Genomic DNA, 27132 nt, shown 5'->3' with positions numbered 1-27132 from the left:
GAGAGGTGGAGGAGGAGGAAATGTGAGAGAAAAAGTGAGACCAATTGAACCACACCAGAAGAGAGAAAAGCAACACACTGACTAACCCACAAACTATAGATTAAGCATTGTTAGATAAGGAGGCAACATGTAGTACAGGACTTACAAAATATACTTAGAAAATATGTAATGGCGTTGTAAAATCGACACTAATTTCCATAGCAGATACAGTGAGTGGTGGAATACTGACGGATGAGGCAGTGCAGGTCGTAGGAGTAGCGGGAATTGTCAGGAATGGTGAAGCTGCCATCACAGATGGCCACCTGACTCTCCCCGAAGGGTAGAGTGAAGTAGCACAGCTTATACAGCAAACAGCCCATCGCCTGGAGAACACACACAATAATAAAGTTACATACCTTTTAGAGCCAACATCCAAATGCCTCGAGAAACCTGATGGGAAAAGGCTTCTCCACACAAATATGGCTCTTCTAACTTCCTACTGTACTAACTAAACCAAAAATTAGTTTGAAGTTTTCATTTAGCTAATATATATTTTACACAATTTTCATGAGCATTCTGTGACAAATTGCTGCAAAGTGTATTGTAAAAAAGCCCCATACAAATCAGAAGCTGGCACTGATACCATGACTAAAGCCTACATCTAACATACAAGGTCCACTCACCCATATGTCAGCTTTAGTAGTGATAATCTTGCTATTGTAGAGGTTTACCATCTCAGGGGCACGATATGACAGAGTGGTGTACCTGAGAGAGAATAGGACAAGGTCACAAAGACGAGGATGAAGAATATCATGATCCTTATTGAACTAACACAAGGCTAACTCTGACTAGGCACGGCTGAAAAGGCCTGTATTCTTCTGAACTGTATTCTTCTATGGCTGTATAAATGCTCAATTCAAAGGAAATAAAATGGCAGGAAATGGCATGTATTAAGCTATGTAAGTTCACAAACTTTTTTATTTCATCATCGACTATTGGCACTCCTTCAATCTGTGGGTTCTGGAACTTATTGGTAGCACTGCCGAAGTCACACAGCACATAGTGTCCCTTATCATGTAACAGGATGTTCTCCACCTGCAGCGATATAAAAGAGAAGAAGATTCAAACAAAGCCAGAGAAGGATAAAATATGAGTCACGTAACGGCTGCTCTTTTCAGTTTTTGATCATGTGAATTGGATGAAAGTGTCTGCTGAATGGCACAGCGCATTCGGAAAGTATTCAGACCCCTTGACTTTTTCCACATTTTGTTACAGCCTTACTCTAAAATGGATTAAATAGTTTTTTCCCCTCATCAATCCATACACAATACCCCATAATGACAAGGCAAAACTGTTTTTTAGACATTTTTGCAAATTTATAAAAAATAAAAAACTGAAATAACACATTTACATAAGTATTCAGACCTTTCACTCAGCACTTTGTTGAAGCACCTTTGGCAGAAATTACAGTCTCAAGTCTTCGTGGGTATGATGCTACAAGCTTGGCACACCTCTATTTGAGGAGTTTCTCCCATCCTTCTCTGCAGATCCTCTCATGCTCTGTCAGGTTGGATGGGGAGCGTCACTGTACAGCTATTTTCAGGTCTTTCCAGGGATGTTCGATCGTGTTCAAATCTGGGCTCTGGCAGGGCCACTCAAGGACATTCAGAGACTTGTCCCAAAGCCACTCCTGCGTTGTCTTGGCTGTGTGCTTAGGGTCGTTGTCCTGTTGGAAGGTGAACATTCACCCTGGTCTGAGGTCCTGAGCGCTCTAGAGCAGGTTTTCATCAAGGATCTCTCTGTACAGTCGTGGTTAAAAGTTTTGAGAAGTACACAAATACTAATTTTCACAAAGTCTGCTGCCTCTGTTTTGATGATGGCAATTTGCATATACTCCAGAATGTCATGAAGAGTGATCAAATGAATTGCAATTAATTGCAAAGTCCCTCTTTGACATGAAAATGAACTTAATGCCAAAAAAACATTTCCACTGCATTTCAGCCCTGCCACAAAAGGACCAGCTGCCATCATGTCAGTGATTATCTCGTTAACACAGGTGAGAGTGTTGATGAGGACAAGGCTGGAGATCACTCTGTCATGCTGATTGAGTTAGAATAACAGACTGGAAGCTTTAAAAGGAGGGTGGTGCTTGAAATCATTGTTCTTCCTCTGTTAACCATGGTTACCTGCAAGGAAACATGTGCCGTCATCATTGCTTTGCACAAAAAGGGCTTCACAGGCAAGGATATTGCTGCTAGTAAGATTGCACCTAAATCAACCATTTATCGGACCATTTATAAGAACTTCAAGGAGAGAGGTTCAATTGTTGTGAAGAAGGTGTTAGGGCACCCAAGAAAGTCCAGCAAGCGCCAGGACCGTCTCCTAAAGTTGATTCAGCTGCGGGATCAGGGCACCACCAGTGCAGAGCTTGCTCAGGAATGGCAGCAGGCAGGTGTGAGTGCATCTGCACGCACAGTGAGGTGAAGACTTTGGAGGATGGCCTGCTGTCAAGAAGGGCAGCAAAGAAGCCACTTCTCTCCAGGAAAAACATCAGGGACAGACTGATATTCTGCAAAAGGTACAGGGATTGGACTGCTGAGGACTGGGGTAAAGTCATTTTCTCTGATGAATCCCCTTTCCGATTGTTTGGGGCATCCGGAAAAAAGCTTGTCCGGAGAAGACAAGGTGAGCACTACCATCAGTCCTGTGTCATGCCAACAGTAAAGCATCCTGAGACCATTCATGTGTGGGGTTGCTTCTCAGCCAAGGGAGTGGGCTCACTCACATTTTTGCCTAAGAACACAGCCATGAATAAAGAATGGTACCAACACATCCTCCAAGAGAAACTTCTCCCAACCATCCAAGAACAGTTTGGTGACGACCAATGCCTTTTCAGCATGATGGAGCCCCTTGCCATAAGGTAAAAGTGATAACTAAGTGGCTCGGGGAACAAAACATCGACATTTTGGGTCCAAGGCCAGGAAACTCCCCAGACCTTAATCCCATTGAGAACTTGTGGATGATCCTCAAGAGGCGGTGGACAAACAAAAACCCACAAATTCTGACAAACTCCAAGCATTGATTAAGCAAGAATGGGCTGCCATCAGTCAGGATGTGGCCCAGAAGTTAATTGACAGCATGCCAGGGCGGATTGCAGAGGTCTTGAAAAAGAAGGGTCAACACTGCAAATATTGACTCTTTGCATAAACTTAATGTACTTGTCAATAAAAGCCTTTGACACTTATGGAATGCTTGTAATTATACTTCAGTATACCATATTAACATCTGACAAAAATATCTCATAACACTGAAGCAGCGAACTTTGTGAAGACCAATACCTGTGTCATTCTCAAAACTTTTGACCACGACTGTACTTTGCTCTGTTCATCTTTCCCTCGATCCTGACTAGTCTCCCAGTCCCTGCACCTTCAAAACATCCCCACAGAATGATGTTGCCACCACCATGCTTCACCGTAGGGATGGTGCCAGGTTTCCTCCATATGTGACGCTTGGCATTCAGGCCAAAGAGTTCAATCTTGGTTTCATAAGACCAGAGAATCTTGTTTCTCATGATCTGAGAGTCCTTTAGGTGCCTTTTGGCAAACTTCAAGCGGGCTGTTATGTGCCTTTTACTGAGGAGTGGCTTCCGTCTGGCCATTCTACCATAAAGGCCTGATTGGTGGAGTGCTGCAGAGATGGTTGTCCTTCTGGAAGGTTCTCCCATCTCCACAGAGGAACTCTGGAGCTCTGTCAGAGTGACCATAGGGTTCTTGGTCATTTCCCTGACTAAGGCCCTTCTCCCCCGATTGCTCAGTTTGGCCGGACGGCCAGCTCTAGGAAGAGTCTTGGTTGTTCCAAACTTCTTCCATTTAAGAATGATGGAGGCCACTGTGTTCTTGGGGACCTTCAATGCTGCAGAAATGTTTTGGCACCCTTCCCCAGATCTGTGCCTCGACACAATCCTGTCTCTGAGCTATACGGACAATTCATTCGACCTCATGGCTTGGTTTTTTTCTCTGACATGCACTGTCAACTGTGGGACCTAATATAGACAGGTGTGTGCCTTTCCAAATCATGGCCAATCAATTGAATTTGCCCCAGGTGGACTCCAATCAAGTTGTAGAAACATCTCAAGGATGATCAATGGAAACAGGATGCACATGAGCTCAATTTCGAGTCTCATAGCAAAGGGTCTGAAAACTTATGTAAATAAGGTATTTCTGATTTTTATTTTTAATACATTTGTAAAAAAATCTAAAAACCTGTTTTTGCTTTGTCATTATGGGGTTTTGTTTATAGATTGAGGAATAGTTTTTTGAATAATTTTAGAATAAGGCTGTAACGTAATAAAATGTGGAAAAAGGGAAGAGGTCTGAGTATTTTCCGAATGCACTGTGTGTGTATATATATATATATATATATATATCACTGGAGGTTGGTGGCACCTTAATTGGGGAGGACAGGCTCGTGGTAATGGCTGGAGCGGTATGAGTGGAATGGTATCAAACACATGGTTTCTATGCGTTTGATGCCATTCCATTCGCTCCGTTCCAGACATTATTATGAGCCGTTCTCCCCTCAGCAGCCTCAACTGAGATATACATATATATTATTTATATGACTGGAAGACTAAGCCAAGAATGAGATGAGAGAGCGGGAGTGGGAGCAGAGAAAGGAGGTGGGAGAAAACACAGGAGAAGGGTCCTACTCCTCTGCACCTTGAGGTCCCTGTGTATGATGGGTGTCTTGCCCTGGTGCAGTCGAGACACGGCGTCACATGTGTCACAGAAGATCTGCAGCACCTCTGCCTCGGTGAAGCCTGTCTGCAGACGCTGGTTCATCAGGTTCACCACCTGGCCCCCTGCAGAGATACATCACTCAGTCTCATTACTGAACACACACACTGGGTATGGAGCTAGCAAGGTTCACTCAGTACACCCATCTTGCACTCAGACACTCAGTCTCTTGATCATCTAAAACAGTGGTATTCAAACTTTTACAGCGGGGACCCCATTTTTTTCACCAGAATTTCTGGGGACCCAATTTTTTTTCACAATAATTAATTGTGACCACAACTCACCCAAATCTAATGACACAACCATAAAAATCGTTAAATATAGATTTTTACATCAACAAATAATTTTCAAGTACCCCCCCTACAAATGTTTATTTTTCTACAAACTTGTGTGTATCGTCCTATAAAATAACATGTACTCTTAATGTTTTTTTTGGGTGACCCCACTGCAGTTCCCCTGCCCCCACTAGGGGTCTCGACCCCGACTTTGAATACCACTGATCTAAAATGACCACTTCACAATAGAGGCCTTTACTCAGAGGTTTCACATGGTGTTATACTGTACACTGAGTGTACAAAACATTAGGAACACCTTCCTAATAGAGCGTTGCATCCCCTTTTGCTTTCAGAACAGCCTCAATTCAACGGGGCATGGACTCTACAAGGTGTCGAAAGCGTTCCACAGGGATGCTGGCCCATGTGGACTCAAACGCTTCCCACAGTTGTGTCAACTTGGCTGGATGTCCTTTGGGTGGTGGACCTTTCTTGATACACACGGGAAACTGTTGAGCGTGAAAAATCCAGCACATTGCAGTTCTTGACACACTCAAATCAGTGCGCCAGGCACCTACTACCATACCCCGTTCAAAGGCACTTAAATATTTTGTCTTGCCCATACACCCTCTGAATGGCACACATAAACAATCCATGTCTCAATTGTCTCAAGGTTTAAAAATCCTTCTTTAACCTGTCTCCTTTCATCTACACTGATTTGAAGTTGATTTAACAAGTGACATCAATAAGGGATCATAGCTTTCACCTGGAATCACCTGGTCAGTCTGTGTCATGGAACGAGCAGGTGTTCCTAATGTTTTGTACACTCAGTGTATAGCTAGTGTGATAAGGCAGCTCACTAAAGGAAGAAGTAGAACCTAAAACAAATATTGTATTATTAATATGTTGATAGATTTGTAAAACTGTCTATACAGTAAGGTCTTCAAGGTTGGGCCACAGAGGAAAATACTCAAAAACGAGATCAAAACACAAAACTTAAAGAACCAATTCATAACCTCACAACTATTTCATCATGTCAGACATGTTGTCATTCAATGAACATTTAAGTGTCCTCTTCATTCTGACAGTGTTCCCATAGAGCGGAAAAACTATGCTCTATCACTCCATTATTAAGAGCGAATTATTCTGCGAACAAACAAAATAAAGAAATGTAGGACCCTAGCTTGACTAACTGTTAGCATGATAAGTGAAGATAGCCTTGGAGTGAAAGAGAGCAAGCAAGCTCAATGTCACAATGGATAATAAAGCTCACAAAAGAATGGCAACATTCACAGCCTGAGGGGAGTTTTTTTTGTACTATCCATATAACATATATTCACATCAAGGAAATAAAACCTGGTGCAGCACAGAACTCAAATTATATGCTAAATGACTAAAATGTAAATGCAAATATGCAAAGACAAGTATAAAAAAAAAAGTCAAAATGTAAATGTAAATATGCAAAGACAAGTATAAAAAAAAAAAGTCACCACACCAGTGGTAGGCCCAGATCACGTTTTCACTCCTCCCTTGTACTTGATTGAGGAATTAAGGTCACTAATTAGTAAAGAACCCTCACCTTGTTGTCTAGGTCTTAATTCAAAGGAAAAACCCAAAACCTGCAGACACTAGGTCCTCTATGGAATGAGTTTGACACCCCTGGCCTTGATGGAAGCTAGACTAATAGTTAGACAGAGAGCGCCCTCATGTGGAGTGACAGTTGCCCGGCTTTATTTTTGACTTTCAACTACACTTGATTGAACACAGACCCTTCAGTAAGCACTCACCTTTACAGTAGTCCATGAGGATGAGCACTTCCCACACATCTCCTCCTCCACAAGTGGTGATACTAGAGTCCAGATAGCCAACAATGTTCTTATGGCCGACCAGGTCCTTCTGCAAGAGCACATGCACAACCAGATTACATTAAAAGAGAGTGAACATTATCATGCCATTTAAGTTCAAGTTCAAACTTTATTGTCCCCAGAGGGAAATTGAAACGGATAAATAAGGTGATGCAGAGTTCATGGGCCTGCCTGTGTTTTCATGTAAGCAGAGGAGAATATTAAACAGAGTAGCTCCCCTCCAAGCATGTCGTGGGTGTGGGGTAATGTCACAGCTACTCACCATGATCTGGATCTCTCGCTTGCACACCTGCAGGTCGTGCTCATTGTTGACATACATCCTCTTGAGGGCACAGCGGAGTCCCTGGCTGGTTCGTACCAGGAACACAATGGCAAACCCACCTGTGAGAAAGAGAGAGAGTGAATGAGACCGAATTAAGGTTCAGTGTTTGGAGGCAAGCAACCATTGGTAGTCTGAAGTAATAGAGAAAACTGAATATAAGGGATATTCCAGGTCATGAACATATCACTTTCTATTGTATTTAGGTATCAAGGTTGGGATGTTGGCAAGACCACTCTGTGCTATGGCTGGCACAATTAGATAAAATAAAATAACTGTCATAACCATTTTTTAAAAAACTGCTGATTGAAGACAGGACAGCTGAGCATTTGTGCGGTTGAGTCTGTGTGATAACAAAAATGGACTCTTTACAACATGATGAAACTTTGTTGCTCCTGAAACAAGCAGGATGTTGTAGCAAACACGTCTTCGGTTGCCTAGGCAATGCCCCCCTCCCTGCAGCAACAGCACACATACAAATAGAATGAATAGAATAGGCATGGAATCTCTAGCCCTGGCAATTTGACTGGTAAACTCATTGGTACACTCACAATGGCTGCCTGGTATTGTGGTAATGTAGAATGTTCATTCAAATGATGTTAACTGACGTGGCTCATATAATTGGTAATTTAGCAGACGCTCTTATCCAGAGCGACTTACAGGAGCAATTAGGGTTAAGTGCCTTGCTCAAGGGCACAGACAGATTTTTCACCTAGTCGGCTCGGTGATTAGAACCAGCGACCTTTTGGTTACTGTCACAACGCTCTTAACCACTAAGCTACCTACCGCCCCGCCCCGCTCATGCAATGCTATGGTCAGATGACATGAAAATAGAGCTCTTTGGCCACGCACACCAGTTTAGTTTATTGGCTACTGAACATGCAGCAGCTACTCTTCCTGGGGTTCACATAAAACGTACACATATTCACATATACTGTACAGTTAAATTAGATCTTTAGAAAGAGGAGAGACGCTGTGATACAAAACTGTTTTTTAAAACTAAACTTGCTTTTATATGATGACATGGCTCTACAGTGCCTTGCAAAAGTATTCATCCCCCTTGGTGTTTTTCCTATTTTGTTGCATTACAACCTGTCATTTAAATAGATTTTTATTTGGATTTCATGTAATGGACATCCACAAAATAGTCCAAATTGGTGAGTGAAATTAAAAAAAATTACTTGTTTCAAAAAATACTACAAATAAATAATGGAAAAGTGGTGCGTGCATATGTATTCACCCCCTTTGCTATGAAGCCCCTAAATAAGATATGGTGCAACCAATTACCTTCAGAAGTCACATAATTAGTTAAATAAAGTCCACCTGTGTGCAATCTAAGTGTCACATGATCTGTCACATGATCTCAGTATATACACACACCTGATCTGAAAGGCCCCAGAGTCTGCAACACCACTAAGCAAGGGGCACCACCAAGCAAGCGGCACCATGAAGACCAAGGAGCTCTCCAAACAGGTCAGGGACAAAGTTGTGGAGAAGTACAGATCAGGGTTGGGTTATATAAAAAAATATCCGAAACTAAACACCTCCCTCTGCAACTGGATCCTGGACTTCCTGATGGGCCGCCCCCAGGTGGTAAGGGTAGGCAACAACATCTGCCATGCTGATCCTCAACACGGGGGCCCCTCAGGGGTGCGTGCTTAGTCCCCTCCTGTACTCCCTGTTCACCCATGACTGCATGGCCAGGCACGACTCCAACACCATCATTAAGTTTGCCGACGACACAACAGTGGTAGGCCTGATCACCGACAACGATGAGACAGCCTATAGGGAGGAGGTCAGAGACCTGGCCGTGTGGTGCCAGGATAACAACCTCTCCCTCAACGTGATCAACAACTTCTACCCCCAAGCCATAAGACTTCTGAACAGCTAATCATAGCTACCCAGACTATTTGCACTTTTTTTTTTTTATCTTAAACTGGATTGTTGGTTATGGGCTTGTAAGTAAGCATTTCACTAATGTCTACACCTGTTGTATTTGGCACATGTGGCAAATAAAATTTGATTTGATCTTGCAGTATCCCTTTAAGCTACAGTATGCAGAAAATATTTCTTTTTTTTACGTTAAAGGTAACAGAATTACATAATCTTTATTAAAATACATTTTATTCAAGAAATTATTAAATTGTTTGAGTTTACCCTTTTTGTAAGCTTTTAAATGATATCAAACTCAATGGTTAATATTTTCCAGTGATGAAGACATGTCTCATGGTATGGTGGGGTATGCTAAATGGGTCAACTTTCCTGAATGTTTTGGCATTCAGGTCCAAAAACTTACTTTCTGACCACTTCTACCATGGAACAATATTTATGGTAAATGTCATTCAAATCCAAAAGGGTGTGGTCAAAAAGTGATTGAAATCAAATGCAACGACCCAGTAGTGGTAGTGACGGCAGTAGTAATGGTAGCACTAGGGTTTTCATAGGCTCTGGGTTAGTGACCTATTCTTGGGTGGTTTGTAGGTGTGGAGTTATTATAGTGGGTTAGCATAGTAGACTAGATTAAGTACTACAGCATCATAATCCATATAATGTGTTTTTAAGCTCTCAAAATGTTTTAGTTTGAACATTCTGAAAGTTGTGGCAGTGATTTCAGTTTAGTATGTTGAAGCCTGTATTCCACCATTGAGAAATTAATGAGAATACAAGATTGAAAGGTTGAGAATGTGACTACTGAAGCAAGTCACACCAAATATTAAATAAATACTCTTATAATGGTGATTCGCGTCCCACTACGAAACAATATGATTAGAAGACAAGGCAAGATATGAGTAAAGAAATCGAATAGGCCTAACCATTCCGTAAAATGCAGCTTCCATCCACTAATGTAGTGTGCGTAACACATAGAATTACATAAAGAAACCCTGGTGTAGCATCATTAGTCATCTTTTGCCAACTGCCTTTGTGGCATCATGTTTAATTCCTGACTTTCAGTGCAACTCAAGCCTCCATGATGGCATTGCCCCAGGGAAACTGTAGGCCTATCTAGCCTAACTGTCTTAGCATGGAATTCACTGTCTGTAGCTAATGTTGATAACCTACCTAGGCTATATGTTATACCATACTGGTGTTACATTTCAGTGTGTTGAAACTGCAGTGCACTGTGTAGATCTTTACAGTATTGCAGTGCTAGTTGCTGAAATAAGATTGGGGCAGGGATAGGCTACTTCAACAATATGCAAGACACTGACTATCTCTCTATTCAGCATGTCTCAGACTCAGTTCCTGAATCGTGTACACTGCAAAGCAGCGCTTCAAAAGGATGGACAGAATAGGCAGAATTCATGATGCAATTTGCCTTCCTAATCAACAAAAGCATTGAATGTGAAAAAGTGATAGGACCATTATTGTCATGATGAACCAAGGTTGTTAGAGCAAAATTGCAGTCTTTAAGAAGGTTGTGCAAAGTAAACTACTTTTGCAAGATGTCAGGGCTACATCATTACCCTACCAGTGAACACAATCCACACAAATGACTCTACTGAGCAGTATAATGCAGGCACTGCAATTTCCCAGCATGCAGCACTCTTATCTCTCTCTAACACACTCACATTAACATTCACATAGCCACATACACACATACTCACCTGGGGATATAGAGTAGCAGGTTAAGAGAAGAAAAAGGTGTATACCTTTCATTCAGGTGTATGATACAAAATGGTAGGGTTGTATGGTAACATGGGTTGGGATACATTGGAGAATTTTGATGTTCCATTTATTGTAATGTACATTGTGTTTATTTAGGCTAGGCATGGCGTTTTTAAAGGCTATTTCATTTTTCTATTCTTGAATTATTTCATTTCAGGAATTGTTTGAATTTGCATTAACTTGAACCAAGATTGCTGCTTAATGATAAAAATATACTGTTTTGAGAGGTGATTTGACCATTTGCACAGTGAGTCAGGGATTAGCCTAATATTACATCCCTTCCTCACATCAAGGCATTATCTGCAGATTCTTTGGACTTCACTACCAAGTACCTGAGTGATATCCAAACGATCAGCAACTTGATCTGTATGGTCTTGGGTTGTCAAAATGACAAAGATACTAGGTTTAATGTCCCCAATGGACTTTAGTTTAAGAGTAGGCCTACAGATACTTCCACACCCCAGACATCTCTCAGTGCTCTTCAGTACCTGAAAATGAGCTAGCATTCCTAGAGTGAGCCTCTCCTCGTGTCCATGGTCATACATTTTAATAAATCATACAACACTCAAAACAGACTGTCCCTTTGCCCATTTAATCAGCACCTCATATGTAAGGGGATTTCCTGCCAACGGATTTACCAAATTAAGCTGCTGCTCAAACAATGAGATCTGTCAGTCAGGTGACAGATAAATCACTGTCTTGCAACAGCCCTTACACTTGATCATCAAAACTGGAAAACTACAAACAGCATGGCACCTTTGAATTGCTTATCCAGCTACATTGAAATGGTCATTGGACTGGGTGTGTCTGATATACGAGTGTCAGGAATAGGATTACATCTTGGCATTGAGTGGGAAGTTGACAACAATATGTATCTGCCAATGACATAGCCTACTGTAGCCATATCATTCTGAAACCTTGGGCTGCCTCTGGCTTAAGCAGAACTGAATGTCATCATACCACAGTTCGTGTAGCAGCTACCTGACTGGTAATGACTGATCAATGTTGAAACATTGTTGCAGTTTGCTGTCTGACTGAAATGTCACATGACATGTTCTCAGTCAGCATGGGCATCAAAACATTGTTTCCAAAAGACAAGCATCAATTCCTACATCTCACTCACCTTCGGCCACTGTTTCTTCAATAGTGACTTGGTGTCGCCCAATAGTACATGAACGTCCAATTAAATTGCCACCTACATGGCTGGATCCACTGCTACCTCCTCCAGAACCAGGTCCTGAACTGACCAACTCCCGACGAGATGAATCAAAGAACTTCCTCATGATAACTATCAGTCAGATGATCAGGAAAAATTGTCCTCACTTCAATCAAAACGACGCAGAATGCTCAAATGACGATGCAGAAAGCTCAAATGTCCTTGTTTCCAGCTATGTCAGTTTCACAAATTAACTTTGTTTTCTGGACAAGGCCTAAGGTTTGTCTCACAAAGCCAGTCTTGTTGTTTGAAGATGCCAAAAACAGCAGTGATTTCTTCACCAGCAGCTAACGTTAGCTGTCAATTATGAGCTAACTCCGAATAACCACTCTCCCATTTGCTTGACAGACTAGATAACTATAGAGACAAGATAGCAGACTTAACGTTAATATAATTCCGCTAAATCTTGTGCAGTATTCGACTTGCTAGCTATCATCTTGGAGGAGGAAATATCTCCATCAGTGCAGCTGTTCAGGGGGTTGTAGGTCCCTCCATCTCCGCGGTTAGCTTAACGTTATGACATTTCATGTAGCTGAGGTTATCCTGTAAAAATAATGTCCGTTGTAATATATCCCCGGTACAACGTGCCAATGTTACACGATCCTTCCATATTCAATGTCTTTCAGCAAATAATTATTATTTCCAAGTCTGCTACAATTCATCATCAAGTTAGCTAGCAAGCTAGGGTACCAATTAGCCAACGTCAGCTAGCTTACTGGCTGCCACGAACCGCTACCTAGCTCTTTCGCAACAGGAAATGCCTATCAAAATGGTAACAGGAAATGGTAATTCCGAAATTGTACCAACTGTAGCTACTTTCGATCTCAGTTTGGTTTGACAGCTCCCTTAGAAAATATAGATAACATATAGCCAGCTAGATAGTAAGTTAGTATATGTTGGATGTACGCAAGCTAGGTTAATATAAGCTTCGGCTACAACGACAACATATCAGTAGCTGCCTGTTACAGCCCTTAGCCTACAGCTTTACTGCAGTGGAGTCATGGGATCTGTAGGTCTGTAGTGAGGGGGGCACACACTGGTGGCATTGCCTGGTGGCGCGGATGAGCAGCCACTATGGAGCATCTCTAAAATGAACTCATTTTATGAACTTTTTCATTAGTATACTAGTATATGGGAATGGGATAACAGGCTATTTTCCTCAGGAAGCATAATAATAAAATCAAGAAGTCTGTGGCAGAGAGAGAGAACAAACAATAAGGTACATTTATCTGCAATCACAATTAACATATATATATTTTTTAAATAGAGAGAGAGAGAGAGAGAGCGAGAGAGAGTGAGTGAGTATGTTCTTCACTGTAAAATATAATGTAGCCTGCCCTAGCCGCCTCCCTAAGTTTGAGTTATTCACTGCGTTAGCACACTCCGCCAACCCTGATCTAGCAGTGTCTGAATCCTGGCTTAGGAAGGCCACCAAAAATTCAGAAATGTCCATCCCCAACTACAACATTTTCCATCTAGATAGAACTGCCAAAGGGGGTGGAGTTGCAATCTACTGTAGAGATAGCCTGCAGAGCTCTATCATACTATCCAGGTCTGTGCCCAAACAGTTTGATCTCCTACTTCTAAAAATCCACCTTTCCAGAAATAAGTATCTCACTGTTGCCGCTTGCTACAGACCCCCCTCAGCCCCCAGCTGTGCCCTGGACACCATATGTGAATTGATTGCCCCCCATCTATCCTCAGAGTTCGTACTGCTTAGTGACCTAAACGGGGATATGCTTAACACCCCGGCCATCCTACACTCCAAACTAGATGCCCTCAATCTCACACAAATTATCAAGGAACCTACCAGGTACAACCCTAAATCCGTAAACATGGGCACCCTTATAGATATCATCCTGACTAACTTACCCTCTAAATACACCTCCGCTGTCTTCAACCAGGATCTCAGCGATCACTGCCTTATTGCCTGCGTCCGTAACGGGACAGCGGTCAAACGACCACCCCTCATCACTGTCAAACACTCCTTAAAACACTTTAGCGAGCAGGCCTTCCTAATTGACCTGGCCCAGGTATCCTGGATGGATATCGATCTCATTCGGTCAGTAGAGGATGCCTGGTGGTTCTTTAAAAGTGCTTTCCTCTCAATCTTAAATAAGCATGCCCCATTCAAAAAATTCAGAACTAAGAACAGATATAGCCCCTGGTTCTCCTCAGACTTGACTGCCCTTGACCAGCACAAAAACATCCTGTGGCGTACTGCATTAGCATCGAATAGCCCCCGCGATATGCAACTTTTCAGGGAAGTTAGGAACCAATATACACAAGCAGTTAGGAAAGCAAAGGCTAGCTTTTTCAAACAGAAATTTGCATCCTGTAGCACTAACTCCAAAAAGTTTTGGGACACTAAAGTCCATGGAGAATAAGAGCACCTCCTCCCAGCTGCCCACTGCACTGAGGCTAGGAAACACTATCACCACCGATAAATCTACAATAACCTGGCTACCACTACCCCGGCCACCAGCTCTGCACCCTCCGCTGCAACTTGCCCATGCCCCCCCCCCCCCCTGCTTCTCCTTCACACAAATTCAGACAGCTGATGTTCTGAAAGAGCTGCAAACTCTGGACCCCTACAAATCATCTGGGCTAGACAATCTGGACCCTTTCTTTCTAAAATTAGCCGCTGAAATTGTCGCAACCCCTATTACTAGCCTGTTCAACCTCTCTTTCGTAACGTCTGAGATCCCCAGAGATTGGAAAGCTGCCGCGGTCATCCCCCTCTTCAAAGGGGGTGACACTCTAGATCCAAACTGTTACAGACCTATATCCATCCTGCCCTGCCTTTCGAAAGTTTTTGAAAGCCAAGTTAACAAACAGATCACCGACCATTTCGAATCACACCGTACCTTCTCCGCTATGCAATCCGGTTTCCGAGCTGGTCATGGGTGCACCTCAGCCACGCTCAAGGTCCTAAACGATATTATAACCGCGATCGATAATAGACAGTACTGTGCAGCCGTCTTCATCGACCTGGCCAAGTCTTTCGACTCTGTCAACCACCGCATTCTTATTGGCAGACTAAATAGCCTTGGTTTCTCAAATGACTGCCTCGCCTGGTTCACCAACTACTTCTCAGATAGAGTTCAATGTGTCAAATTGGAGGGCCTGTTGTCTGGACCTATGGCAGTCTCTATGGGGGTGCCACAGGGTTCAATTCTTGGGCCGACTCTTTTCTCTGGGTATATCAATGATGTCGCTCTTGCTGCTGGTTATTCTCAGATCCACCTCTACGCAGACGACACCATTTTGTATACATCTGGCCCTTCATTGGACACTGTGTTAACAAACCTCCAAACAAGCTTCAATGCCATACAACACTCCTTCTGTAGCCTCCAACTGCTCTTAAACACAAGTCAAAATGCATGCTCTTCAATCGAACGCTGCTGGCACCCGCCCACCCGACTAGAATCACTACTCTCGACGGGTCTGACCTAGAGTATGTGGACAACTACAAATACCTAGGTGTCTGGTTAGACTGTAAACTCTCCTTCCAGACTCACATTAAGCATCTCCAATCCAAAGTTAAATCTAGAATCTGCTTCCTATTTCGCAACAAAGCCTCCTTCACTCATGCTGCCAAACATGCCCTCGTAAAACTGACTATCCTACCGATCCTTGACTTCGGCGATGTCATTTACAAAATAGCCTCCAACACTCAGCAAATTGGATATAGTCTATCACAGTGCCATCCGTTTTGTCACCAAAGCCCCATATACTATCCACCACTGTGACCTGTACGCTCTTGTTGGCTGGTCCTCACTACATATTCGTCGCCAAACCCACTGGCTCCAGGCCATCTATAAATCACTGCTAGGCAAATCCCCGCCTTATCTTAGCTCATTGGTCACCATAGCAACACCCACCCATAGTATGCGCTCCAGCAGGTATACCTTACTGGTCATCCCCAAAGCCAACACCTCCTTTGGCCGCCATTCCTTCCAGTTCTCTGCTGCCAATGACTGGAACGAACTGCAAAAATCTCTGAAGCTGGAGACTCTTATCTCCCTCACTAACTTTAAGCATCAGTTGTCAGAGCACCTTACCGATCACTGCACCTGTACACAGCCCATCTGAAATTAGCCCACCCAACTACCTCATCCCCATATTGTTATTTATTTTGCTCATTTACACCCCAGTATCTCTATTTGCACATCATCTCTTGCACATCTATCATTCCAGTGTTAATACTAATTGTAATTATTTTGCACTATGACCTATTTATTGCCTTACCTCCATAACTTGCTACATTTGCACACACTGTATATATATTTTCTGTTGTATTTTTGACTTTATGTTTTGTTTTACCCCATATGTAACTCTGTGTTGTTGTTTTTATCGCACTGCTTTGCTTTATCTTGGCCAGGTCGCAGTTGTAAATGAGAACTTGTTCTCAACTGGCTTACCTGGTTAAATAAAGGTGAAAAAAAATGGTTTACCACAAAGGGGAGGGACCGAAAACTCCTCTCTGTGCTGCGGTTCAAAGCCCAACGTTCGCAGAAGAGACCTTCTCTTCCGTTTTCCTCATTTGAAAGGAGAAGTCGTTTTTACTGTCTATACCGTAAGTAAACTTTTTTATGACATCTTATAGGATGAGGTTAAACTAGAAATATAGGCTCGATATGTATTGTGTTGTTTTTAGCTAGAAGCTTTAGAAGCCCTATTATCTGACACATTCAAGGGTGTGTCTCGAACCGAAACTAAACCTCAAAAGTTATTATTCCATTGCTGGCCGCCAGCAGACAGACATCCATCGCGTCCTGCAAACTATATACTTATTGAACTGGGTCATAAGTTACAATCACAAGCGGGGCAACTTGGAAACTAACAAGTAACTATAAGAAATGTGTTGGGTAATAATGTCTCCATATTTACCAAAGGTTTGTAGGATCTGCGCAGTGGTTACTTTGAGAAATGCATTTACTCCAGTGGGCTAATGTAGGCTACTAATGTAGGCCTATTGATGTAAAAAGTAATCAAGAAAGGTGGGACTTTAGATCTAGTAATGTTTTGATATGGCAGTGTGACCGAGGCAGGGGTCAAAAGGGTTCTTCTTGTGCCAGGTATTTCCACCCCAAACTGAGCAGATGTATACAGTAAATTCCTGAAAGAGTTGTCATCCTTGGTTAATGAAGAGGCACAAAATGGACAACAACCCCTGGACTATAAGGGCAATTTTTAAAATTTTAAGTGAGAATATAAAGATGTTGTCTCCTATTAATATAATAATTAACAACATAAACTATGTTGAGTGACACCCTGAAGAACTAAGCTCTGACCAGAGACTGATGTATTTTGGGGGAAGTGTTGTAGGCTAATTGTTTCAGTTGGTAAGTAGATTTTTAAGAGTAGAAAAAGTTAAAGACCCATTGGCTCTCTCTTTCTGAGCTGTGTGTGTGTGTTTGTGTGTGTGTGTGTGTGTGTGTGTGTGTGTGTGTGTGTGTTGACCTGTGAGGAGAGTTCCACTGAGAAAACACAGGAGACTAAATTATGAAATGTGTGTGGGTAAAACCCTCTCAGGGCACTATCACATTCAGTAGTAATTAGACAGTAATGAGGGTAATGAGTATTTAACCCAGTCTTTCCTGCTGTGAAAGCTCACCACATTGTTATTCTCTACAGAGCTGATTAGGTAATGTAGCAACGGGACCATCTGCTTTTGATCAACTGATCAAAGTGTGAATTAACAAATGTATGTAGATGGTCTATGTTTCGTTAGCCCATCTTTATGTTACTCAAGGGTCAGAGGTATTGTATGGATAATGGTAATATAATGCACATCTCAGGAAAAATGACATATATGCGTTTATTAACAATGCTGAGAAATAATATAACTTTTTATTTTCATAGCTTTTCCCATCTCTCTTGCTCAAGTTTCGAAACTCTATCTCACTGGCATAATGGCAGCGGTAAGTCTCAGCACCCAAACATGTGTACTGTAGCATGCAGTGTGAGTGAACTATGAATGATTGTAGTGTTCAACATTTGCATGATCAGATTTACATTATTTAATTTTTTTGCTTAGTATTGGAAATGATTTACTTATGAACAGTATGTTCATTGAAGCTTCCATAAAAGATGTATGACGTACTATACCAATTAAATTATCCAAACAAATGTTTACTGCTGTAGTCCTACTGACAGCACAGACAAGACAGCTTTTTGAAAGTATCAGCCTCGGTATACAAAGAGCAACAAAGGCAGTCTGACATATAGGCTACACCTATACGGTACATAGTAAATACGTTTATTGCTGTTACTGAACAAACACACACACCTGTTGAGATGTGTATGTTTGTGCATGTGTGTACCTATAGCCCAGTGGTACTCAACTCTTACCCTAAGAGGTCCATAGCCTGCTGGTCTTCTGTTCTACCTGATAATTAATTACACACCACTAGTGTCCCAGGTCTAAATCAGTCCTTGATTAGACGTGAATAATGAAAAAATGCAGTGGAACTGACTTCGAGGTCCAGAGTTGAGTTTGAGGGTTATAGCCTATGACTCAAAGTGCAGTAGTGTTGGATAGTGACTGGATAAATTCCAGCTGCTGAATTCATTGGGAGTTATATGTATGCCATTTTAATATTTGTTTCTGCAGATTGGCAACCGTGGAACTGTGACTGAAGCCGCTGGCTTCAACGCAGAGGAGGATGTAAAGAGACTGAGAGGAGCCATGAAGGGGGCTGGTGAGTGATCCCAACATTCTAAGCAATGACTAGCTGTTTGTTTCTAAAAACGATTCAGACATTCAGAAAACAAGTTCGGATGAGTATGATAGGATCCCCTTTTTTCTTCTGATAAATAGGTCTTAATTTTAAAATAATTGTACGTCTTTCCTTTCAATGAAAGCTTCAAAAACACCATGTTGAACAGTATGCTACTATTACTTTAATCAGTTGTAATTATTCTAGAACTCTCTACAGGCCCTCTACAGGCCCTACACATGATTGTAGTTACTTTCCATTTCTAAGACCTCATTCAGTCCTCTGAGTGTGGCCTGGGAGTACTTTCTTTCCTTCTCCACTCCAGTCTTTGTGACTCAAATATTTGTTTTATTTTTCATCATTATTTTGCCTTTCTCCTGTTCTAGTCAAAAGTTACTGTAGGATTGCATTATCTTTGCATCTGTATAATATTTTGCATCTATGCTTTTTACAGGTCTATGCTGTAGGGATACAATGCAGAAAAAACAATGAGCATTGTAAGAAAACAAGTTACGAGATGTTAAACACAAGCCTACACGATAGTATACTTGGCTCTATGTTCAAATCAAATCAAATCAAATCAAATTTTATTGGTCACATGCGCCGAATACAACAGGTGCAGACATTACAGTGAAATGCTTACTTACAGCCCTTAACCAACAGTGCATTTATTTTAAACAAAAAAGTAAGAATAAAACAACAACAAAAAAGTGTTGAGAAAAAAAGAGCAGAAGTAAAAAATAAAGTGACAGTAGGGAGGCTATATATACAATAGAATAAAGTGACAGTAGGGAGGCTATATATACAGGGGGGTACCGTTGCATAGTCAATGTGCGGGGGCACCGGCTAGTTGAGGTAATATGTACATGTGGGTAGAGTTAAAGTGACTATGCATAAATACTTAACAGAGTAGCAGCAGCGTAAAAGGGATGGGGTGGGGGGGCAGTGCAAATAGTCCGGGTAGCCATGATTAGCTGTTCAGGAGTCTTATGGCTTGGGGGTAGAAGCTGTTGAGAAGTCTTTTGGACCTAGACTTGGCACTCCGGTACCGCTTGCCGTGCGGTAGCAGAGAGAACAGTCTATGACTAGGGTGACTGGAGTCTTTGACAATTTTGAGGGCCTTCCTCTGACACCGCCTGGTATAGAGGTCCTGGATGGCAGGGAGCTTTGCCCCAGTGATGTACTGGGCCGTACGCACTACCCTCTGTAGTGCCTTGCGGTCAGAGGCCAAGCAGTTGCCATACCAGGCGTTGATGCAACCAGTCAGGATGCTCTCGATGGTGCAGCTGTAGAATTTTTTGAGGATCTGAGGACCCATGCCAAATCTTTTTAGTCTCCTGAGGGGGAATAGGCTTTGTCGTGCCCTCTTCACGACTGTCTTGGTGTGTTTGGACCATGATAGTTCGTTGGTGATGTGGACACCAAGGAACTTGAAGCTCTCAACCTGTTCCACTACAGCCCCGTCGATGAGAATGGGGGCGTGCTCAGTCCTCTTTTTTTTCCTGTAGTCCACAATCATCTCCTTTGTCTTGGTCACGTTGAGGGAGAGGTTGTTGTCCTGGCACCACACGGCCAGATCTCTGACCTCCTCCCTATAGGCTGTCTCATCGTTGTCGGTGATCAGGCCTACCACTGTTGTGTCGTCGGCAAACTTAATGATGGTGTTGGAGTCGTGCCTGGCCATGCAGTCATGGGTGAACAGAGAGTACAGGAGGGGACTGAGCACGCACCCCTGAGGGGCCCCCGTGTTGAGGATCAGTGTGGCAGATGTGTTGTTACCTACCCTTACCACCTGGGGGCGGCCCGTCAGGAAGTCCAGGATCCAGTTGCAGAGGGAGGTGTTTAGTCCCAGGATCCTTAGCTTAGTGATGAGCTTTGAGGGCACTATGGTGTTGAATGCTGAGCTGTAGTCAATGAATAGCATTCTCACGTAGGTGTTCCTCTTGTCCAGGTGGGAAAGGGCAGTGTGGAGTGCGATAGAGATTGCATCATCTGTGGATCTGTTGGGGCGGTATGCAAATTGGAGTGGGTCTAGGGTTTCTGGGATTATGCTGTTGATGTGAGCCATGACCAGTCTTTCAAAGCACTTCATGGCTACAGACGTCAGTGCCACGGGTCGGTAGTCATTTAGGCAGGTTATCTTAGAGTTCTTGGGCACGGGGACTATGGTGGTCTGCTTGAAACATGTTGGTATTACAGACTCAGTCAGGGACATGTTGAAAATGTCAGTGAAGACACTTGCCAGTTGGTCAGCACATGCTCGGAGTACACGTCCTGGTAATCCGTCTGGCCCTGCGGCCTTGTGAATGTTGACCTGCTTAAAAGTCTTACTCACATCGGCTACGGAGAGCGTGATCACATAGTGATCACACAAATGTTAGGAATGCTGATGCTGTTAGCTAGACGTAATAGGTTTCACCTGACTCTAGTGTGAGATGTATTAGAAACAGATGGCACATACACTGAGAAACAACTGTGCCTGTGGGACCAGGGTGTTTCCAGGGTGACAGAGGAGCTTGGAAGCAGGAAGTGTGTCTGTTCACCATTGAAATCTGGCTAAGCTCTTTATAACTGTGTGATATCAGGGAGATATTTAGGATATTTCAATGGTGATTGATGCTGTTTTATCACCAGCAAGTTATTTTATCTAATGGATCAGTATAATGTGAAGGTATACAGTAATGTAACCCTGTGATGTTTTCTTATAGGCACGGATGAGGCAGCTGTCATTGAAGTCCTGGCACGTCGTACCATTGCTCAGAGGCAACGCATCAAAGAGGCTTACAAGCAGACCGTGGGGAAGGTAAGTGTTCTACTGACGTGTTCTACCTGTGTTATTGCATTTCTCATATCCCAGTTTGAATTATCAGACTATTCTCAAAACTTTCCAAAAGCTAAATACCACCAGCTCCAGTAATGGGGGGGAAGATATTTAATACTTTATAGTGACAGGAGAGTGTATGGATTGTGTAAATAGTTATATGTATCATGTGATCAGTCATGGGAGGGTATACTACAAAGCAGGATCATGGAGTTAGCCCGCTAACTGGCCTAAATATGATAAAATAACTTTTTATTAATTAGAAAGATATGCCTGAAATGGGCATTCTCTAATTGGCTCAACAACCAAATACACATATCTAAGTTTAGCTTTCTTAATGAACTGGAAAAACAACAAATATTTCTGGTTATTTATCAAATTTAGCTGGCTAACTTATTGATGCTGTTTTGTAGTATACCCCTCTGGTGTGTGGCTTTGTGTGTGTTTCTATGGGTGTGGTGGTGTCTGTTGTTAATGGTAACATTGTGCTGACAGTTGGTGCCTTAGGTTGATCATTAACTCTTACACAAAGATGGTTATGTGTTTCAGAGAACAGAGAGAAGCTTGTCTACCATCACAGGTCAGGTGGAAAGACCTCTCTCATGAGGGTTGAGGTTAACCTGATTTTAAATGAAGACAAGTGTCAATCAGGATACTGCACTTTGTGTTTGAGTGAAGTAGGGAGATTATAGAATGACCGGCCCCATGTTAAACAATAACTAAACTCGACATTTTAAAACTAAAAGGGAAGTCTGATCAATGTTTACTCTGTTGGCACAGAGTTTGGCATACAATACATCATTGATAAAGTTATCTAAAAGGTCCCATGAATGAGGAAGCTTGCCACAGGGAAGGGCAAAGATTGCTAGTGGAATCCTCCTGGTCAGAAACAGTGAGTCATACAGTCCATGGGGACGCCCACAGGCAGGCAGACTCATGAAGAAGCTAAATGTGTACACTACAAACGTTCTGTGAACAGCTCTTTTGCAGCCACTCCCTTCTGGAAGCAGACTTGTATCTGGAATGTCTGAAGCATATAGGAAATCCAAGGCCTGACAGATTAAACATTCTGAAAGCCTTGTTTATCACCTCTGAGATATGAGTGTATGAGAGCAATAGTCTATGCTTACTTGAGCTCTAGGCAGGAGATTGTGTCAATTGAGACCCATTTAAATGTCTGTGTCTCTGTCCCTGTAGGACCTGGCAGATGATCTGCAGGGAGAGCTGACGGGGAACTTTGAGAAGGTGGTGCTGGGCCTCCTGATGACCGCTCCTGTGTATGATGCCTACGAGCTGAAGAACGCTATGAAGGTCAGAGGTTATTACTGCTAGGGAGACCATCACAATGGGGATTTATGTAACGCTTTTCAATACTGTACATCTTCGAGCTATTGACATTGTATTGGGCTATTCACCTCATCCACAACCCATAAATGTGTTGCATCACACTACTCTTTGAAGTACTTACATAGCTCTCCACATCTCTATTTTACTGAACGCTAGGGTGCAGGAACAGAGGAGGCTGCTCTCATTGATATCCTGGCCTCAAGGACGAACGCTGAAATTAGAGCCATCACGACGGTCTATATCAAAGGTAGTAGCTACACAGTACTCAGCCTTTCTGTGCCATGTATTGCATCTCCATCTGTAGAAGAGGTATCACATGCGGTGTATGGTACAAGTCAATACCTTTAGTATTGATCACTGTATATAAAGAGGAATTCTGATCTAAGATATCAGTGTCTCACCCTCTTTAGAGTGTACTGACAAACAATGAATTACACAACATGAACACAATGCATGATATGAATGATTTATTAGTGTCTTCTATAGAGCAATATTCAACTTTTGTTGCCTGCCATAGCTTTTGACAGGGTGTTCACAAACCATTTCAAGTGTTGTGGTTATAATTGCCGAGTCAGATCACTCTTAACTCCTACTTTTTGCTTAATCATGTGTGACGGCAGAACATGGACAGAGCCTGGAGGAAGATATTGATAGTGATACTTCTGGAATGTTCCAGAGAGTTCTAGTCTCTTTGCTCACGGTGAGAATAGACAATATTGACCTCTCTTACTACACACCTGGTTGACCTTCATATTCAAACAATCAAAGGAAAGCAAACAGAACTACAGTATATTAATTGTTGTCAATGAAATAGTCACTCCCCCTTCACTTCATCACTTGTGTACAATTTAACACATAATGGATGTTTGTAGTTTTTAGAGGTCTCTTATAGCCAGGTAATGGTTACGTCATTGTCTGACTCTTTGCTAACATGGCCTCTGTCTCTGTGCTGTGACTGACAGGCGGGGCGAGATGAGGGCAACACTGTGGATGAGGCTCAGGCTGTGAAGGATGCTAAGGTGAGAATATGGACCCAGAGAGGAGGTGACCTGGCTCTGTCTAACTCGCATAGTAGCACATGCTGGGGTATCAGGATCACCCTACGGTTAGGAAGATGAACAGTAAGATCAATTTTAGACATAGTTTTAACCTAATCTGACATCAAATATGTCCCAAAACAGTCAGTGTTTGGAGATTTTCTTTTTGGGTTTGTGAAATATTTTTGCTGTGGTTTCTCAGGATATCTACGAGGCTGGGGAGGCTCGTTGGGGAACAGATGAGGTCAAGTTCCTCACTGTGCTCTGTGTGAGGAACAGAAACCACCTACTCCAAGGTATTGTCCCCTCATAAATATTTCAGTGTTTTCCATATATTCATCATTGCCGCCACTCCCAAAATATTTTATAATAATAAAATAGATATTTTTACATTTCTGCCAAGACTCGCCTTTAAGATCAGAGTGACAAGTTACAACAAGTTACATATCACCAGAAGTGACCTTCTCACAGTCGTTCAACAACAACAAATCTCCCCATTCTACTTGTTTATTGCTTGTTTATTACGCTTTACACTTCTCTTCAGTTAAGTTACTTCCACACTGACTTTGGCCCAAAATGTAATGCACAGACACTGTTCTGCTGACCTATTCTGGTTATTTGAGGAATCAACATTTTGTGATGTGCTTCTTACTCACTACAACAGTATGATTGATTCCACATCTCTCTCTCACCTCATTGTCTCAGTGTTTAAGGAGTATCAGAAGATCTCTGGGAGGGACATCGATGACAGCATTAAGAGGGAGATGTCTGGCTCGCTGGAGAATGTATTTTTGGCAATAGGTCAGACGGATCCAATTTGTTTCAGTGCCTCTTGTAATAATGTACCAAAGACAGATAAGACTGAGAGTCAGATCAGTTCTGATGAAAATAAGCTAAATTAAAGCTTGTTGAGCTATCATGCCTGATGTATTGATTTGATTTATTTTTTTGCAGTGAAATGCCTCAGAAACAAGCCAGCATTCTTTGCAGAGCGGTTATATAAATCCATGAAGGTAAAGCTTAATTGAGACTTTTTTTAACACACCTCCCATGGAGGGTGCATATCTGCCTACACTTGTGGGTTATCAGACAGAATGTATCAGAATGTTGGCAGAATGTTGGCAGAATGTTGGCAGCTCCTTCCCTCCTGTCTTCTCAGGGTCTGGGAACTACAGACAGCGTCCTGATTAGAATCATGGTGGCTCGGGCCGAGATTGACATGTTGGACATCAAGACCGAGTTCTTGAAGGCATACGGCAAGACTCTCCATTCCTTCATCAAGGTGAGACCCCGGTCACGAGATTAAGTAATACCAGTACTTTATCTCATAAAAAGTAAAAGTTATATTTGTGCCCATTTCTTTCTGTTTTCTTGACGTAATCTGAGTGTTTCTGTATTGTTTAGGGAGACACATCTGGAGATTACCGCAAAATCCTGCTGGAGTTATGTGGAGAGTAGGATGTTGAACATCTAGGACATCATTCAGCGATGACTTCACTCTGCAACAACACCATTGGTACCTCTACCATCTGCTGTTTCCTTTGCTTATAGCTCTCAAAATCCTCTGCTCTTCTGTGGCCAGAGCATTTTATAATGACCATGATGCCTTTTTTCACAGTTTGTGATCCTAATTAAACCAAAGACAAGTGACATTTTACACCTGCCTGCATCTCTTTATTGATCCCCTGCTAGAGCTTTAATTAGTGTTGTTGGTTAGAGAGAGCTGTTGCCACATCTCAGGAAGCATAAAATATGGACCTTTTGAACCTCTGCCTCCCACCCCAGTCTCAGCAGAAGGCCAATTTCATCCCTTACTGATTGAAGTCCATTTAATGACTTCGTTTGGATGTCTTGTTTGTTGAGTCAACTCTGAGTCATTTGATTCAATTACCTTAATTTGATGTTAGTTTGATTTGGAAGGCAATAAAGTATGTAAGCATCTTGGTGCCTGGACCCTGTCCTCACATTTCAAGGCTGCGCTAAGACATTGATTATCAACACCCAAAATTCCGCTCAGGTAATCCCAACTATAAATGAACAGCATTTTCATCCTACTGCAGGCCCACAACAGGTAACCGTCATTTACTTGTTTTAATCCATGTCCTCGCTCAAAGCATAGGCCCAATGATACAGTTCTAGACAATCTTGTATCAATCTAGCCCTATGTTATTTTCAAATAAGGGGTTACCAACTGAGCAATGTAGGCCTATGCTTGTATTAGAGACTCCGTCTGATCTGAAATCCCACAGCTGCGGCATGCCAGAAGTTTGATCTCAAATGGATTTTATTATAACTCTGGCCTCTTAAGCCAACATGGACATTCTGGTAATATCTGAAACTTGGCTAAATAGGACTATGCCGGATGTTACTCTGGCAGGTTATAATGTTCTTAGATCTGACAGAGTTGGCAGAGGTGGAGAAGTTGCCATATTTACAAAGGACACTAACTCTGTCCCTAAGGAATTTGAATGTCTAGTCCTAAATGTGGGCCTTGGTAATAATGGCCAATTTACACTAGTGGGAATGTATCCCTCTGCCTCAACATGTGCTCTTAGCCAATTGTCTGACTTGCTATCTAACTATGCTAAATCTGAATTATACATTTTGGGTTATCTTAATCTGGATTGGTTGATGCCAGCTTCTGATAGATTTAGCTCAATACAGATATCTTTCAGCCTAACTCGGTTGATAAATGAACCAACACGCCCCAACTTTAAACACCCTGAAAAATCTACTCTTTTAGATATTATTTTGACAAATGCCCTAATTACATTTTTGCTAATTAGTGACCATTGTCTCGTTGCCTGCATAAGAGATGCAAAGCTACCTAAATCTCGCCCTTGCATTATTACAAAGAGAAATTATAGGCAATAATTATTTTCTGATCTGGGATTGTGTGAATGGGGGGTTGTTAGATATCTCTGACTTGGATCAGGCCCTAAATTGTTTTACTTCTTTGCTCAACTCTATTACAGATAAGCATGCTCCATTCAAGAAACTATGGGTAAAGGATAGAGCTAATGCCTGGGTCATGAATGAACTATCAGATAAACTTCAGGAGATACATTTAGCTTGGGTTAAGGCTGACT

At 42.3% G+C, this 27132-nt stretch overlaps 2 protein-coding genes across 2 annotated transcripts in view; one reads left to right on the top strand and one right to left on the bottom strand.

Moving 5' to 3' along the window:
- LOC311128300 (AP2-associated protein kinase 1-like) overlaps positions 1-12826 on the bottom strand; it is a 43184-nt gene extending 30358 nt beyond the window's left edge. Inside the window, exons 1-7 of the mRNA XM_084160390.1 lie at positions 12021-12826; positions 7175-7293; positions 6835-6943; positions 4698-4840; positions 953-1074; positions 663-744; positions 230-362 (exon numbers count right to left, since the gene is read on the bottom strand). Of these exons, the coding sequence (XP_084016516.1) occupies positions 230-362; positions 663-744; positions 953-1074; positions 4698-4840; positions 6835-6943; positions 7175-7293; positions 12021-12180 (868 nt within the window). The 5' untranslated portion in view covers positions 12181-12826. The remainder of the gene's footprint in view (positions 1-229; positions 363-662; positions 745-952; positions 1075-4697; positions 4841-6834; positions 6944-7174; positions 7294-12020) is intronic.
- Positions 12827-12890: 64 nt separating this feature from the next.
- Positions 12891-25700, top strand: LOC311128310 (annexin A4-like). The gene is made up of 14 exons (XM_084160400.1): positions 12891-13332; positions 16498-16692; positions 17982-18040; positions 18733-18820; positions 21547-21641; positions 22857-22970; positions 23163-23253; positions 23627-23706; positions 23969-24025; positions 24246-24339; positions 24749-24844; positions 24998-25056; positions 25203-25325; positions 25448-25700. The coding sequence occupies exons 3-14, from the start codon at positions 18032-18034 to the stop codon at positions 25499-25501; spliced, it is 960 nt and encodes a 319-aa protein (XP_084016526.1). The 5' UTR covers positions 12891-13332; positions 16498-16692; positions 17982-18031; the 3' UTR covers positions 25502-25700.
- The last annotated feature ends 1432 nt before the right edge of the window (positions 25701-27132 follow it).

Source organism: Coregonus lavaretus (assembly GCF_964263955.1).
Source record: "Coregonus lavaretus genome assembly, chromosome: 4".
Lineage (NCBI taxonomy): Eukaryota > Metazoa > Chordata > Actinopteri > Salmoniformes > Salmonidae > Coregonus > Coregonus lavaretus.
The sequence above is the reverse complement of the archived record's forward strand: the minus strand, read 5'-3'. Positions and strand labels throughout refer to the sequence as shown.

Bases quoted from the DNA above. Each gene is read 5' to 3' on its own strand.
- LOC311128310 (XM_084160400.1), top strand. The intron at 22,971-23,162 runs GTCAGAGGTTAT...ACTGAACGCTAG, and splicing joins AGCTGAAGAACGCTATGAAG to GGTGCAGGAACAGAGGAGGC. The intron at 24,026-24,245 runs GTGAGAATATGG...GTGGTTTCTCAG, and splicing joins AGGCTGTGAAGGATGCTAAG to GATATCTACGAGGCTGGGGA.